General features: G+C 40.2%; 1 protein-coding gene across 1 annotated transcript in view; it reads left to right on the forward strand.

Moving 5' to 3' along the window:
• IL20RA (interleukin 20 receptor, alpha) overlaps positions 1–15,540 on the forward strand; it is a 33,566-nt gene extending 18,026 nt beyond the window's left edge. Inside the window, exons 2-7 of the mRNA XM_010844230.1 lie at positions 927–1,062; positions 6,052–6,230; positions 7,578–7,753; positions 8,325–8,469; positions 12,332–12,471; positions 14,651–15,540. Of these exons, the coding sequence (XP_010842532.1) occupies positions 927–1,062; positions 6,052–6,230; positions 7,578–7,753; positions 8,325–8,469; positions 12,332–12,471; positions 14,651–15,442 (1,568 nt within the window). The 3' untranslated portion in view covers positions 15,443–15,540. The remainder of the gene's footprint in view (positions 1–926; positions 1,063–6,051; positions 6,231–7,577; positions 7,754–8,324; positions 8,470–12,331; positions 12,472–14,650) is intronic.
• The last annotated feature ends 585 nt before the right edge of the window (positions 15,541–16,125 follow it).

The raw sequence follows: 16,125 nt of genomic DNA on the forward strand, positions 1-16,125 counted from the left end.
TTTTTTAATCATTTTTCTATAGTAGATTTCTAGAAATTAATCCTTTAGGATACAGAGTTTGTAACATTTTGATAATTGATATAGCATTTTAAGCTTCCCTGGTGGCTCAGTCAGTAAAGAATCTGCCTGCTATGCAGGAGACCTGGGTTTGATCCTTGGTTCAGGAAGTTCCTTTGGAAAAGGAAATGGCAACACACTCCAGTATTCTTGCCTGGAAAATCCCTTGGACAGAGGAGCCTGGCAGGCTACAGTCCATGAGGTCACAAAGAGTCAGACACAGCTGAGCAAATAAACCACCACTTAGCAGTTCTAGAGGATCACTTAAACAGTTACAAAACTCTAATCAAAATTTCTGTTGCATCGTTGAACATTAATGACTGACAACACATTTCAGGGGGTAATTTATTTCAGAAAAGCAAGGTGGTTTAAAACAATCATTTTATTATTTCTCACGGTTTGATGATTAACTAGGACTCAGCTGGATGGTTCTTCTGCTGGCCTCTCTCAAAGCCTCTCACGCAGCTTTAGTCTGAGGCAAATGGGGCTACAGTGTCCACAGTGGCTTCATTCTGGCTCCTTGGCTGGAAAGCTGGGCTCAGCTGGGACGCTAGGACAGCTGGACATCTCCCTTGTCATATGGCCTCTCAACATGGTTTGTCCAGCAGAGTAGCCCACATTTTACATTGCAGTTCAGGGCTTTCAAACGAGCAAAAGTGAAAGCTCACAGGCCTTGTTAAGGCTCAGTCTCAGAATTACTTCTGTTGGTTAAAGAGGGTCATGAAGTCAGGTCGGGCTGGAAGGAAATTCACAGAGCACAAGTACTGGAAGGTACTGCTTCTTGGGGTCTGTATCTAGAGACCAGCCACCACAGGTTAGGTCTTCCTTTCTCTCCACTAACCCTCAATTCCTCTCTGCTCCTTTTTCAGTTCCCTGTGTCTCTGGTGATCTGCCTAAACCTACAAATGTCGCCTTCATATCCATAAACATGAAGAATATCCTACAGTGGAACCCCCCAGAGGGCTTACAAGGCATGGAAGTTAGTTACACTGTGCAGTATTTCATGTAAGTCTATTCTTTTCCTTCAGTTTATTTATAAAAGCAAGACTTAGAATCCTATGCAAAGATTAACAAACCATCTATTCTATTAAATGAGTGTTTGAAGAAAAAGAGAGATTTTAGATATTTACTGTTAAATTATCTTGTTATGTTTTGTTAGATTACATTAGATAATAATTTCTTCATGTAAACAGAGTGTTGAGTGCTTAGGCAAGAGAGGAAATATTTAAATGAAGAAAAGAAGTTGATCAAATGTTATTCTGTGGCTGAGCAAACAAGGAGATCCATCACCTCTGAAACATGTAAACTTATTAGAATTACAGGGTATTTTTAAGTGAAACTACAGAATTCTGTACAACTCATGGTTTTTATTAAAGATAGTAATGAATGGACATTTCCACTTTTCACCTCTCCCTCAAAACTCATGACAAACAAGAAAGAATGCAAAATGATGAGCGAGTGTGGGGTAGATTGTCACCCCCATACCCATTTACCTAGTATTTAATAAAGAACTGCTCCCTTCAAAGAGTAATTGTCCCAAAGAATCCAGCAGCCTATCCCTAATTACTGAAAGGGAGAAAGAAAAAAAAATGAGCATAAGTTAAAAGTTCCTGAAAGCTTTCTTGTGGAAATAGAAAGAAAATTCAGACAAGTAATTGTCTGTAGTTTGAGTCTATAAACAACATGGTCTCTAATGGTAAATGTCAAAGAAGAGATAAACAGTCAAAAAGAAGATTCTAAGACTCCAAGAGGAAGAACTTTTTTTAAAAGCAAGATGGCAGAACTTAGGAAGAAGATAGAAAATAAAAATGTTTTATGGAGATGAAAAATCTATTATAGCTGATAGCAATAATTGAACAGGTAATAATAACTGTCTGGAATTGCATATTGTAAATGCAAGCTCTGACTAGGAAAATTTAATAAAAATAATAGGAAGACATCCTGGTGAAGTTATTGAACTTTGAAAAAATGACATGATTTATAACCATCACAGTAAAAGCAATGATTTCTATCTGCAACACTCAGCTGATGGCAGTGATACATCTTCTGAGGGAAATATAGTTTTGACCTAAGACTCCTACCAAGTTCAACAAATGTATTTTCAAGCAGGTGGAACTTGGGATATCGCTCCACTGAAACTTTCTTGCAGAGGGTTTGGAAGGGAAACACTAACTAAAGAGGATCTCCAACTGAAAGAGATAAAATGAACCTAAAGAAGCTTAATAATGACAAGATTATGGCAAAAAAGATGAGTAGCATGCATTGAAACCACCTAAATGTAGAACTAAGACTAAACAGTAATGAGAAATGTGGTTACAGAACTTTCTTTGAATGTTTGGACTTAATAATATAGCAAATCATAAGGTGGGGAAAGATTGTACGTGTACTGACTTTTATAGCACCAAGGTGTTATATGTGATCCAAAATGAAAATGTTATCATTTGAATAACTAAACTTTCAATATCTTTCATATATGATTTTCTTAATTTAAACTATCTTATTAAAAGATATTAAGAACAAATATCTTGTGGTGATGAAACATTTGAACTGCAGTGATTCATTTCAGTTTAATTTCTTTCTCATTAAAGTTCAAATCAAATTAAATTTACTATTTTTATTAAAATCATAAGTATGGCATAATCGAGTTTTTGTCTATGTATTCAATTATTGAATCCTTCTTCTGGATACATATAAGCACAGTGAGATGTACAGAATCACACGTACCAAATGCTTTGGGGTAATGGGCTTCAGGGTAATTTATTTATCTCTCCATTATACTTTTTTCATTGTGTGAGTTTAAAAAATGTACCATATTTACAAATAAAAACAATAATGTCGTTTTTGTCTTTGAAAAAAAATATTCTGACCATTAAAGGTAGTAGAAGACTTTGGCTGCTATTCACAATGACCTCATTTATCTGGAACCTCATGCTCATTGCCATTGAGTTTCTCAGGAACCAGTATTTTAGGGAAGAGGCATCACTCTGTCAAGAGAAATGGCTCATGAGTGTGCCCTTGCCTCGTTTTCCAATAGGTGGAGCAAGGAGCTTGCTCTTTTCTTCATGTGTTTGTGTGATTCAGAAAAGGATTTTTTAAAAAAGAGAGTCATCACTGCTCTGAGAGCAGATAATTTAGATTATTTGCATTTCAAAAAAGAATATTTGAAAATAAACTTTCCATTTTGGAGTTCTTACAGCCCCTGTACATGTGGATGGTGGGCAGGAATACAGGGCTGTGTGTGTCACCAACAGATTCCACGCTCGGTTCCGAAGGCAAACAGTCCTGGGTTCACAGCCAGGCTGTGGACCTGGCTGGTTATAGATTATATGTTTTTACTTTTGAGTGAAGCTTGTTTCCAAGTAAAAGATGAAATTTTAGCAAAAGTTTAAACTATATCTACGTGAGGAATTTAATGCAGAAAATATAGTGTAGCATTAAAAGCACAAATTTTAGCCTCAGAGAAAGCGGTTCAAATCTGCTACGCCTGTTCCTAGTCAGACTAACTTGAGCAGCTCCATTAACATCACTGAGCCTCGATTTCCTCATCTGTAAAATGGGATGAATACAATGGTACCCACCTCCAAGGGTTATTATGACAATTAAATGAGATAAAGCTTTCATATCCTAAGCACGCATCCATGCTTAACGGCACTTGATAAATGTTTCCTGCTGTTACCAGAAAGCAGTCGGAGACCACCTAGAGCCCCACATGACTTTTGGGCATGGATAAACATCATTGGTGTAGCATTTATTGTGGGATTCATGTCTATCAGCTTGTCAAACTTACAAAGCATTATATCCAGAACTTGGTCAAGAGTATTTCTCCTTCAACACCTATCATGGGATGCTGCACTGGCCTTGGCAGAGTCAGGAAGTTTGAGGAGAAAGGGTCACATAGGCGATGGCAGTATTTTTCTAGCCACTAGTCAAGACCTGTTGGTGAGCCATGAAATCAATTTTGAGGGACATAACTAGCATGCCAAGGTTTAGGATGGTGTGGAGGGGATTAGAGTAATAAAATAACTGAGTGCCTGGCATGTAGTAAAGTTGTATGATCTTATAAAACCTTTGTTTTAGTATATGAGATATATGTATGAACTGTGTCACAGTGTGAAATGTATTTCTTTCTGTGGCTCACCATCACAGAAGGTGACAAAAGTGTGCAAGCCCCTTGGCATGGTGATTATTTGAATTGTAGAAATTGGTCAACAAACTCTTATTTCTTTTTATCTTTTTCAAGATTTTTTTTTTATGTGAACCGTTTTTGAAGTCTTTATTGATTTTTTACAATATTGCTTCTGTCTTATGTTTTGGCTTTTTGGCCAAAGCATGTGGGATCTTAGTTCCCCAACCAGGGATCAGACTCACACCCCTTGCATTGGAAGGCAAAGCGTTAACCACTGGACGGCCAGTAATGTCCCTAGATCTAACTACATTTTTAGTGTTTTCTGGTAACTATGGTACTTAGGAAACAGGAGATGTTTACTTTCAGGACTCTGTTGCCATATTCTGAAAAGGGAAGATACCCTTAGGCTTTGGCAACACTTGATAAAGTTGGCAATTTCTCCTCCTCAACACATAGTCTTCCCTTGACTTTTGTGATGTCTGTTTTTCTTTTTCCTTCTCCCTCTTTAGCTGCTATTTCTGAGGATACTTTGTATCTCACCTTTAAATGTTGATGCTCCTGAAAGTTTATCCTAGGCTTTTCTTTGTCTCCATGGATAATTTCATTCATGCCCGTGCCTTCAATGAGCAGCTTTATGTCACTGATTTCAAAATCCCTACCTCCCACGCACACCTTTCTGCTGAGCTCCAGCTCCTTCCGGGCACCTGCATTCAGATACCTTTCACACATATCTTAAGCTCAACGTGTCAAAAACTGAACTCGTCTTTCCTTCCTCCCCGTCTCCCACTCCCCATTTCTCAAACCCACTCTTCCACATTCCCGATCTGGATAAATGTTACCACCATTCTACCTATCTATCCTGGACAGAAAGAGATGTAATGCTTAACACCTTCTTTTCCATCATCTTTTATGTGCACTCAGTCACCAAGTCTTGTCTCCTAATATTTCTTACTTTTGCCCTGTCGTTCATTCCACTGTCACCATACTTGTACAATCCACCTACATATTCCGCCGGGACCACTGCAGCATTCTCTTCAACTGTTCCCCAGTCTGACACTCATGACCGATCATGTTCTCTCCGCTACCACTAGAGTTAATAGCCCGACACACGTAATAGCCCAACATGCCTGCTTTAATCCTTTCAGTAGCCTCTCTTGCAACCCTGTCTCTTACACTTGGCTCATCCCATGTCTCTTAAACTCTCAATACCTCAGTTTCTCCCACCTGAAAAGTGCTAGAAATATCCCCCCTCCCTATTTGCTGTGTTATGTTTTTGATAAAGGAGAGGAAAAATCTATATAAACAACCTAGTCTGTATCATCATTATCACTATGATCATCGAAAATGCAGATTTGGAAATGAACTCCAACCTAGTGAATTTTCCCTAGAACCCTTGAAGGCAAGTATATTTTTAAATTTTATGAAAATGTCAAGAAGAATTTCTAAGAAAAAAAGTAATTTTTCTCAAAACATCCCATCCAAAACAAACAAACAAAAAATATCCATCAAACTGACCTTGGTATGCATGTGGGCTGTAAACTTACATAGAAAAATTGATCACACAATCTGTAAAATTTATACTGTAGCCCAAGAATAATAATAAAATACATGCTTTCAAATGTACTATCCACATTATAATTCACAGAAAGGAAAGATGATTACAGAAACTCTGACTCATGCTCCTGACAGCTAATGAAAAAAATTGCTAGCAGCAAAAGTGATTCTTTTTTATCTCAGTGACAGGCACTTTTGTTGTTTTGAAGAGAAGGTCTTAAGTTCCATTCAGTTTTATATAATGACTGTTTTTGTTTCCTATTGTAAAGCATGGAGAGCACCTCATTGTTGATTCACAGTTTTCTTCTCAGCAGATATGGGCAAAAGAAATGGCTGAATAAATCTGAATGCAGAAATATCAGTAGGACCTACTGTGACCTCTCTGCTGAAACTTCTGACTATGAACATCAATATTATGCTAAAGTTAAGGCCATGTGGGGAACAAATTGTTCCAAATGGGCAGAAACTGGACGATTCTATCCTTTCTTAGAAAGTAAGTAGCTCAGTCGTGTATTAAATAAGTATCAAGTTCATCTGACCTAATGTAACAATCTCTGCCTCATACATAGCCTCGTCCAAATCCCAGTGCTCTGCTTGGCTCTCTTCTGCGCTCTGTCCATTAGGTGGAGTGACCGGCCCAATACTGGGTACTTCACCTTACTGTATCTCAGAGCCTCATCTTTAGAAAAAAAGGTTTGACCAAGTGTCTCTCAAATTGCTCCCCGATCCAGAATTGACACTAGAGGCCAAACTGTCAAATTTTAATTTTGTTTTATTGTTCAATTGAGACTGTATAATTTCAGGAACAACTGACAGATTTATCTTAATGTTGCGGTTTTAGAAACTATTTGACATATGCCCACAGGGTGACTAAAGATTGTTTTCAGGAGGGAGGTTCAAGAGGGAGGGATATATGTGTACCTGTGGCTGATTCACATTGTTGTACAGCAGAAACTAACACAACATGGTAAAGCAATTATCCTCTAATTAAAAATAAGTTTAACAAAAGACTGTTCTGATCACCAAACTAAGTCTCTGCTTGTTATAAACTAGATAGTGTGATGACGTAATTTCTAGGTATAACTCAGAATGAGGCAACATCTTCCTGGTATTTGCTTTTTAAATTTTTCCATCCCCAATCTAAGACTGATTCAGCCATAGAGGACCCACTCAGAGCTGCCAAGATGACATTTACAAGCGCTCCCTGAGTTCTGGAGCTGGCACCTTTCCCTTGCTGCCCTTCTAGATCAGAAGTCAGCAAACCAGAGCCTCAGACTAAATACAGCACCCTACTCGTTTCTATTTTTCTACAGGACAAGAATGGTGTTTACATTTATATAAATAATAGTTGCAACAGAGATCACATGGCCTGCAAAGCCTAAAATACAACCTGTACCTTTGTGATAAAAGTTTGCTAATCTCTGTTCTAGATCATTCTCCCAAGGTTACATCCCCAAAGGTCTTTAGCAGTGCTTCATTTCTCCACTGCTGATCTTTACAAACACATCAAATCTGATTAATGTTATTTATCACATTATAATGTCGGGTCATAGTAGTGTTGCAAATACGTTTAATTGTATTTACTATCCTCTAGTACTGTTTATCTAAGTAACTAGGAACTGCATGTGACTAAGTAAATCAGCTGCTTTAACACTGTATCAGAGTCTGTGACTTGATTATTTCAAAATTTGGTATAACTTGGGTCTTGGTGAGCATTCTGAGGCACTTCAAATAAGAAGATGGGGTTTAGAGCTTTGATCCCAGTAGAATTATACTGTAGCTTCATCCAAGGTGTTTTCTACATCTGAACATGATAATTCCCTCTCCCCTCCCCTTTAAGCACAAATTGGCCCACCAGAGGTTGCTTTGACTACTGATGAGAAATCCATTTCTATTGTTCTGACGGCTCCAAAGAAGTGGAAGAAAAATCCAGAAGAAAGCTCTATTTCCATGCAACAAATATACTCTAATCTGAAGTATAATGTGTCTATATATAATACTAAATCCAATAGAACGGTAAGCCTGAAATGGAATGGGGACCTGTAATCTGTGTCACTTTCTGAAGCTAATGCTGGAACATGCAGCCCTGATTCTAAAATTCCCAGCATGTGAATCTGGGAAAGTGTGTTACTCAAAAGTGATGCCTTGCAGGATACAGATGAAGGTGATGCATAGAAATTTAAAGAGCTACCTTCAGATTTTCCTTACAGAAAGTATCTGCTATGATGTTGTTGCTATCATGTAGAGCAATTGTCCACCTCACTTTGATGGAGAGTTTCTGCTTGCTTAACATCTGCCAGTCACTCTCCGAGAAAGAAAAAAATATTAGGAAGAACACAGGACAAAGCTGAATAAGAAATCCCTCCTATGTCATTATTTAGAATTGTTCCCACAATTTGTTCAGTTCCTGACCACATCCTGCCAAGCTTAAGGGAAAAGTTATTTTAAAGCTGTTGCTAAAAAGAAAACTCATAGTGATAGTGAAGGACTTACTGGTACCTCCATCTTTTATTTCTTTCTGTCATTGTTTGTCTGGGGGTTGCTGGAAATTTTTGGCTCTAACTGTGTTTGCAATTCCCTATCCTAGTGGTCCCAGTGTGTGACAAACCACACTCTGGTGTTCAGCTGGCTGGAGCCGGGCACTCTGTACTGTGTACTCGTGGAGTCCTTTGTCCCAGGCCCTCCTCGCCTCACTCACCCTTCTGAGAGGCAGTGTGTCAGTACTCTAGAAGGTAAGCTTTGAAAATCTCATCTGATCTAAGGAAGGAAATCTGGTAAAACTAGAAGGAAGTATGGCAGTATAGACAAGGTTTTGACAAATCCATGTCTACCAGAAACAGGCTGAAGCGAAGACAGAAACAACCATCCCCAGACAGCCTGGGACTCTGCCTCTGAACTTGACTCACAGTGTTTTCACGTCCTGGAGAATTCTCAGTACAGGTCCTGGCATCCACTGCCAATATCACTCTGCCTTGCAGAAATAGAATTATAGGAATTTTTACTCACATGGTCTTTCTTCTTTAAATCTATAATCACTCTGATCAGTAGAAGTCCTTTGGGTCTTAAAGAACATCAGATGATGTTATTCCTAGAAACAGACAGTACCCTAAAAACACTTTAAGATAGTGTTTGGCTTCTCCTCCAGAATACAAATTAGAGACTGTGTGGATTGTGTTCAAATATTACTCACTGGCTGTGGGAGGGCCTGGGGTCAGCAAATCAGTTACTACCCTTTCTGTTTTATGATTGCTTCTCTCTCTTTCTATTTGCCTCCTTCTCATGTTTTCTGGACTTGGCTGACAAGGAAGTACGGTTGAAGATTCTTGTTCCTGTTAGGAGACTAGAGTTAGGAGCTTGGCATTTGTTTAATTGTTCTTCCCTGAGGGAGGGTCCTCCTGATGGCTTAGACAGTAAAGAATCAGCCTGCAATGCAAGAGACCTAGGTTTGATCCCTGAGTCGGGAAGATCCCCCGGAGAAGGGAATGGCAACCCACTCCAGTATTCTTGCCTGGAGAATTCCATGGACAGAGGAGCCTGGTGGACTCGTAAAAGTGGGGTCGCAAAAGAGTCCGACACGACAGAGTGACTGACACTTTCCCTGAGAGTGGTAAGACCTTGAACTCAAAACATAAAAGTTGAAAATAAATCCTAAACTTTACCTTCATGGAACAGCTCTTCATCCATTCTTGTTTCTCTCTTCCAAATGTTCTGGCCTTCCACATGAAACAACCATTTTCCCCCAAGCCTTTTTCATCACAGCTATGGGACAGGAATGGTGACAGAATCCCTGTTTTCCTCTCTCCTCATGCCTTCCACATTTTGAGATGAAACTGTCCCAGGGATTAAAGAGGGAATTTTGTGAATACATATCAAAAATGAAAAACCTTATGTTTGAATCTCCATCCTTATCATACCTTCCCCTTTTAAACAAAGGATTCTCTACCATATGTCCAATACAATTAAAATGCAAAACAAGCAAAAGGCAAAACAAAGCAGATTGAGGAAATCATTTTTGTATTTGGAAGAGTGTTCTGTTTACTAACAGCTTGATCAGTGGCCAAATGGTAGGAATGAATTCCCAGTGGAAATCATTCAAGCCATTGGCAAAGCTAAAGCAACTAAAATACAGATTAAATTAAATACTTCCCAGTAAGCAGATGGAACTGACTTTCTCACTAGTCCTGGAAAAGTAACAAAACAACAAGGTTCCATTTCAGGTTCTGACCTTTTCTATGATCTCCTAGCTGTTGATCAACCCAGGTATCTTTCTAAGACACCACTATGAGGGCCTACTTTTTCAAAAACTTGCTATTACCTCTTTTGGGACTATTCTTAGAAATATTTCTGTTCTCCAAAACCCCCCAATTCCTAAAATATAGATACAGATTATCAAGTGATTGTTGCAAACTTGTGCTGGTGCCATCAGTCATTGTTGTCGCAGCCCTGCTTAAGCAGGGTGAGTTTAGTCCAGAGATCAGAGATTGTATTAAGAGGTCTGGACTGACTGGGATTGACATATACACACTAGAATAAATAGATAACTAAGAAGGACCCAGTATATAGCATAGGGAACTCTACTCAATACTCTGTAATTGCATGTATGGGGAAAGAATCTAAAAGAGTAGATATATGTTTATGTATAACTGATTCACTTTGCTGTATATCTGAAACTAACACAACATTGTAAATCAGCTAAACTCCAATACAAATTTTTTTTTTAAATAAAGAGGACTGGGCTGAGTTGTAGCCTGAAGTAGGAGCAGGTGATACTCAGTCACCTGCCACATCTGCATTGTTGGTGTCTTTCTATGTGGAACGTGTAGACCGATGCACTCTCGGGTGGAAGAACCTGCAGTTAGACCCATGTACCTGGACCTTTCCTACTGGCATTTGTTGACCAGAAGTCCATGATGCTTCTCTTTCCATTTTTTAACTGGACAGTTAACCAGACAGTGACTTGGCAGCTTTCTCCCAGGACTAGGCATCCAGAGCATCCACTGTCTGCATGGGTTAGAATGCTCTCGGGACACGCCTGCTGATTGTATTAGTATGTAACGAATGGCCTTCCAGGTGGCTCAGTAAAGAATCCACCTGCTGGTACAGGAGCCACAGGAAATGGTGGGTTTGATCCCTGGGCCAGGAGCGTCCCCTGGAGGAGGAAATGGCAACCCATTGCAGTGTTCATGCCCAGATAATCCCCTGGACAGAGGAGCCTGGTGGGCTACTGGGGTCCCTGGGGTTACAAAGAGTCAATAGGGGTCACAAAGACACAACTAAGCGACTGAGCACACAGGCGCAATGCCCTAGAATGTTTGTCATTTGTGCTAAAGCGGCCCCTTTTTCTACAGCTGTATTGGTCACAATTCTCTGGAGAACACAACATACATAATCTTTATATGTATATACACAAAGAGGGAGAGAAAAAGACTTATTTTAAGGGGTTGACTCACATGATTTTGAAGGCACAGGGTAAATTCAAAATCCACAGGGCAGGTCAGCAGGCTGGAGAACCAAAGAAGAGTTGATGTTACAGTTCTTGTCTGAAAGTGATCAGGTAGCAGAATTCTCTCCTCCAGAGGAGTGGGGAGTAATCAAGTCTTTTTTCTATCAAAGCCTTCAACTGATTGGATGAGGCTCACCCACATTATAGGGGGTAATCTGGTTTACTCAAGACTACTCATATAAATGCTAATCTCATCTAAAAAAAAGTTTTCACAGAAGCATCTGAAATAATGTTGGCCCAAATAACTGGGTACCTTGGCCTACATAGATTGACATGTAAAATTAACCCTTTCAATTTTCAGGTACCCCATAGAAGCTTAGCAAATATAAATTAGTCACAGTGAGTCCTGACCATCAACCATACAGTCTGATCAGTGGTGATCCAGGACTACTTTTATTAAAACTGTTCAGCAGATCTTTTCATTCCTCTATGGACTTTTAAATTCACCATGCACCTACAGTCCAGCAGGACCTGGAAGAGAGTTACTGCCATTCTCAGCACATACCACCTCAGCCACCGCCCACACGCATCCCCACGCTCCAGACCTACCAGAAGGCCTGGCCAACTGTGTCGGATGGTTCTATCTGTTACACAGAAGACGACACCATATGTTCTTCTCCTCTCCCGAATATATGGAAAAGATTGAGTCAAATGAGAGATGTGGAAATGTGGAGCAGCTTAATGGGATCGTCACAAGAGGGTTTTGTTTGGTTTGCAGTGCTCTGAGTTGCCTTAATACACACTTAACTTCAAATATAAGGACCAGTATGAGTCTCATAGCCAAATATAAGCTGTTGGAATATCTGCTGATATGGGTTGTTAAGGCATCCTTGCCGTAAAGGTTTTTTTTTTTTTTTTTTTTTTTGCCGTAAAGGTTTGAGACAAGTCCAGATGATTCCTTAAGGCCATCTATTGTTAGACAGAGTAAGAATTCTGAGATCCCTTATAACATTTAGCTCAAGCTTCTCAGTTTATAAATGATAAAACTTAATTTTTAAACTGATCTCTGCAAAGTTGCTTGACATTAGCAATGTTTTCCCACCCCACCAAATCACAACTATCTACCCCACCTCGCTTTTCTATTTTTACAGATCAAACAACAGCATTGGAGGTTAAAATCATCCTCTGGTATGTTTTGCCCATATCTGTTACTGTGTTTATTTTCTCTGTGATGGGCTACTCCATGTACAGATATATCCATGTCGGCAAAGAGAAACACCCAGCAAATCTGGTGAGTGCTTACTGTGGTGAGAGGCATTATAACACACCTCCAAGAAGATAGAAAAGGACGTTCTAGAACAGATACCATTCCTTTTGTGGGCAGAGTGAGTTTCAAGTTAAAGAGCTGATGAGTTAAAAACACTTTCTGTACTAGGTTAGCTCATTAACAGAACTAAAGAGAAAGATTCCTTTACTTTGACAAAGACTTTATATTTACTGAACAGATTAGACTAGGTCTTGAGGTACATAGATAAATTGTTATGGTCCATGCCCCTCCAGAGGCTTAAGTCTAGTTTGGAACTAGAATTTTTAAATGATATGTGAAGACTAAGATGAAAGTGGGTTCTCAGGACTCTTGAGGGTACAGGAAGGGCAGTGGCACCCTACCTGGAAGATTAGAAGGAATTTCATGCCAGGGCTTGGTCATGAATGTTGAGTTAGGGCACCTACCACAGGCAGAAAAAATAGCAGAGTCAAAGGTGGGTGGATATTTGGAAAACCACATAATATTTCTAAACCACAAGATTCCTGATAAGGAGCTATGAAAGAGACTGAGGGAGCAAGGCCAAGTAATGGGAGAATTGGGTGCTATTCTAAGGAATTATCTAGCCCAAGGTGCTATTCTTGGGCTTCATTGTGTTTGCAAAACTCTGTTGGGTTTTGGGTTGGAATCATCAGGGTCAATATTGAGTTTTAGATAAATCTAGATAGTGTTAAGGACAACTTTAAGGGGAGGAAGCCTAGAACCAAAAAAGCAGCTAGGAGACTGTGAAAGTTGTCCAGGAGAGAGAAGATGAGAGTTTAAAAGAGGAGAGTGGGAGATAGGGCTGGAGACAGACACAGAGTGGAGACACGTTTAGGGGGAAAGTAGCTAGGACTTCATCACTCACAGTAAGGAGAAGCAAGAAGGTAGAAGAGGGAACAAACCTTATGCTTCTAGACCATGTACTAGAGGGCTTCCAAGGGCTGAGCATATTTTAACAAGCAAAAATTATTTCTTTGGGAATTATCAAAATACATGTTCATATGTACATGATACATACATGCATTTCTGTTCTGTTTTAAAACATTTCTATTGTTCTGCCTTCATTTAGGTTTCAGAGTTAGCTTTTTAATGAGATAGGGAGACCTTTCCTAGGAGGAAAAGGCACAGGAGAACTGACCATGTGTGGCTTTTTGAAACCAAAGCTTTCATAAAAGAATGATGTTGGAGTTCCTATTTTCTAGTTAAATGAAATCACATCATAGCGTGGACAGTGAGAACTGGAACGTAATTCATGGTCAACAGTCTAAATCGGCACCGTCCACGTATCCCCAGGAAAATGTTAATCTTAAACAAGTTTCCTCCCACGATCTAGAGTTTCTCCATCTACTATGAACTGGCAGGTGAATTTCCGATTTTGGCCCTATTATAGCATAGTGTAGGGAGGCAGTTAGTTAAACCATCTCTAGTCATGTGCTTACTTCCCTTTTTACACCTAGTTTTCATACCCTTCCACATTTCCTGTCCAGAGTATATGCAAAAACGAGCTGGTGGCCCAGAGGATGATTTATTGATAAGTACATTTAAACTATAATTAGAGCTTCCCTGGTGGTTCAGGTGGTAAAGAACCTGCCTGCAGTGCAGGAGACCTGGGTTCGATCTCCTGGCCAAGAAGATCCCCTGGAGAAGGGAATGGCTACGCACTCCAATATTCTTGCCTGGAGAATCCCAGAGGAGCCTGGCAGGCTACAGTCCATAAGGTCGCAAACAGTGGGACATAACTGAGTGTCCACTTTCAAACTGTAATTAACAAATGAATTTTAAAACCTCTATTTGTTTTCACCCCTCCTGACACAGCAGGAATTCTGATTTTACAGAATTTAAAACTGAGGCTCCAGAATTTAAATAACCCCCTTGAATGCCCCGAGCCAATTAGAGGAAGGGGCAATCACACCCTGACCCTTGGATTAGATCGGGACCACCCGGGGAACCACTTTTCACTGCCCTGTGCATCTCGTGCAACTTGGGTCCCTTGGGTCCAGGTGAGGGAGGTTTCCTGTGTATTCCAAGCATAGCTTTAACTTTCATGAGTTGGTAAGTATAGGCCTTTAAAACCATGTGGGGACAGTATAAATTCTAACTAACAGCTGTTTTTAATGTCTCCCTAAAGTGAAAAGATGAAAACTGTTCTATTCTCTCTTTTTAGGTTTTGATTTATGGAAATGAATTTGACAAAATATTTTTTGTACCTACTGAAAAAATTGTGATCAACTTCATCACCCTCAATATTTTGGAGGATTCTAAAACTTCTTCCAAGGATATAAGTGTAATGGAGAAAAGCAGTGAGGCATCAGACCTGAATGAGCCCATCGAGGACCAGGAACCCCACTGGGAGGATGTGGGGGCGGAACACCTGGGCTATGTGTCACATGCGGTGGACATCGTATGTGACTTTGAGAAAAGCTCCAAAGGGACGTCCTTAACCCAGCAAGAGCCACCCAGCAGAACAACGCCCATGGATAAAACAGTCATTGAATATGAATATGATGTAAGAAGTAGTGACATTTCTGTGGGGCCTAGAGGACAGGAGTTCAATTTGCAGGAGGAGGTGTCCCTTCAAGGAAAGATATTTGAACAACAGGCACCTTTAGCAGACTTGGGTCCACAAACACTGCTGTGTTCATATACCCCTCAGCTCAGAGACTTGGACCACCTGCGGCAGGGGCATGTGGACACAGAGGAGGGGCCAGAGGAAGAGCCGTCCACCACGCTGGTTGACTGGGACCCTCAGACTGGCAAGCTGTGTATACCTTCATTACCCAGCTTTCAACATGACCCAGAGGGATGTGGCCATCCTGAATCTGAGGGGCTCGGGGAGGAGGGCCTCTTATCTAGACTCTACCAGGACCGGGCTCCAGACAAGGCACCGGAAGAAAATGAAGCCTATCTCATGCAATTTATGGAAGAATGGGGATTATATGTACAAATGGAAGACTAACCCTCAAATGTCCCTTTGCCAGACCTCTACTGTTACAAAACATGTCAGTGCAGAGAAGTGACCCAATAATAAAGTACTAAGATAGAAGTCTACTCAGATTTCTGTGTCAGTGAGAATCACTTATTTCTTTTATTTTCATAGCACTTGCTTAGTTCTGCCTCATGTGGGTGATTTAGTCATGCATGGGGGTCTCCTGCACCAATGGTGGGCTCCCAGAGTGCAGGGGCTGACCCTCTTTGTACCCAGTAAATATTCAAAAATGTTGACCAAACTGGATGCAGGATTTATTCAGGTGGGTATACTGTAGTCTTCTTATTTATGGTTTTCTAACACTTGTACAGTTTTTCCTGGGCCTTTACCAACTGTGAAAGTGAGACTGAAAGTGTTAGTCAGTCATGTCCAGTTCTTTGCAACCCCATGGACTGTAGCCTGCCAGGCTCCTCTGTCCATGGAATTCTCCAGGCAAAATATTAGAGTGGATAGCCATTCTCTTCTTCAGGGGGTCTTCCTGACCCAGGGATCGAACCCAAGTCTCCTGAATTGCAGGCAGATTCTTTATCATCTGAACCATCAGGGAAGCCCCTATCAAGTGTATAGCACACAAAAAACATTCCATGAAGGTCATTCATTGTACAAGCGCTACTTTTTTAGAATTTGGTTTGTTTCCCAAATGATGACATACG

Source organism: Bison bison, unplaced genomic scaffold (genome assembly GCF_000754665.1).
Source record: "Bison bison bison isolate TAMUID 2011002044 unplaced genomic scaffold, Bison_UMD1.0 scf7180017864198, whole genome shotgun sequence".
Classification (NCBI taxonomy): domain Eukaryota; kingdom Metazoa; phylum Chordata; class Mammalia; order Artiodactyla; family Bovidae; genus Bison; species Bison bison.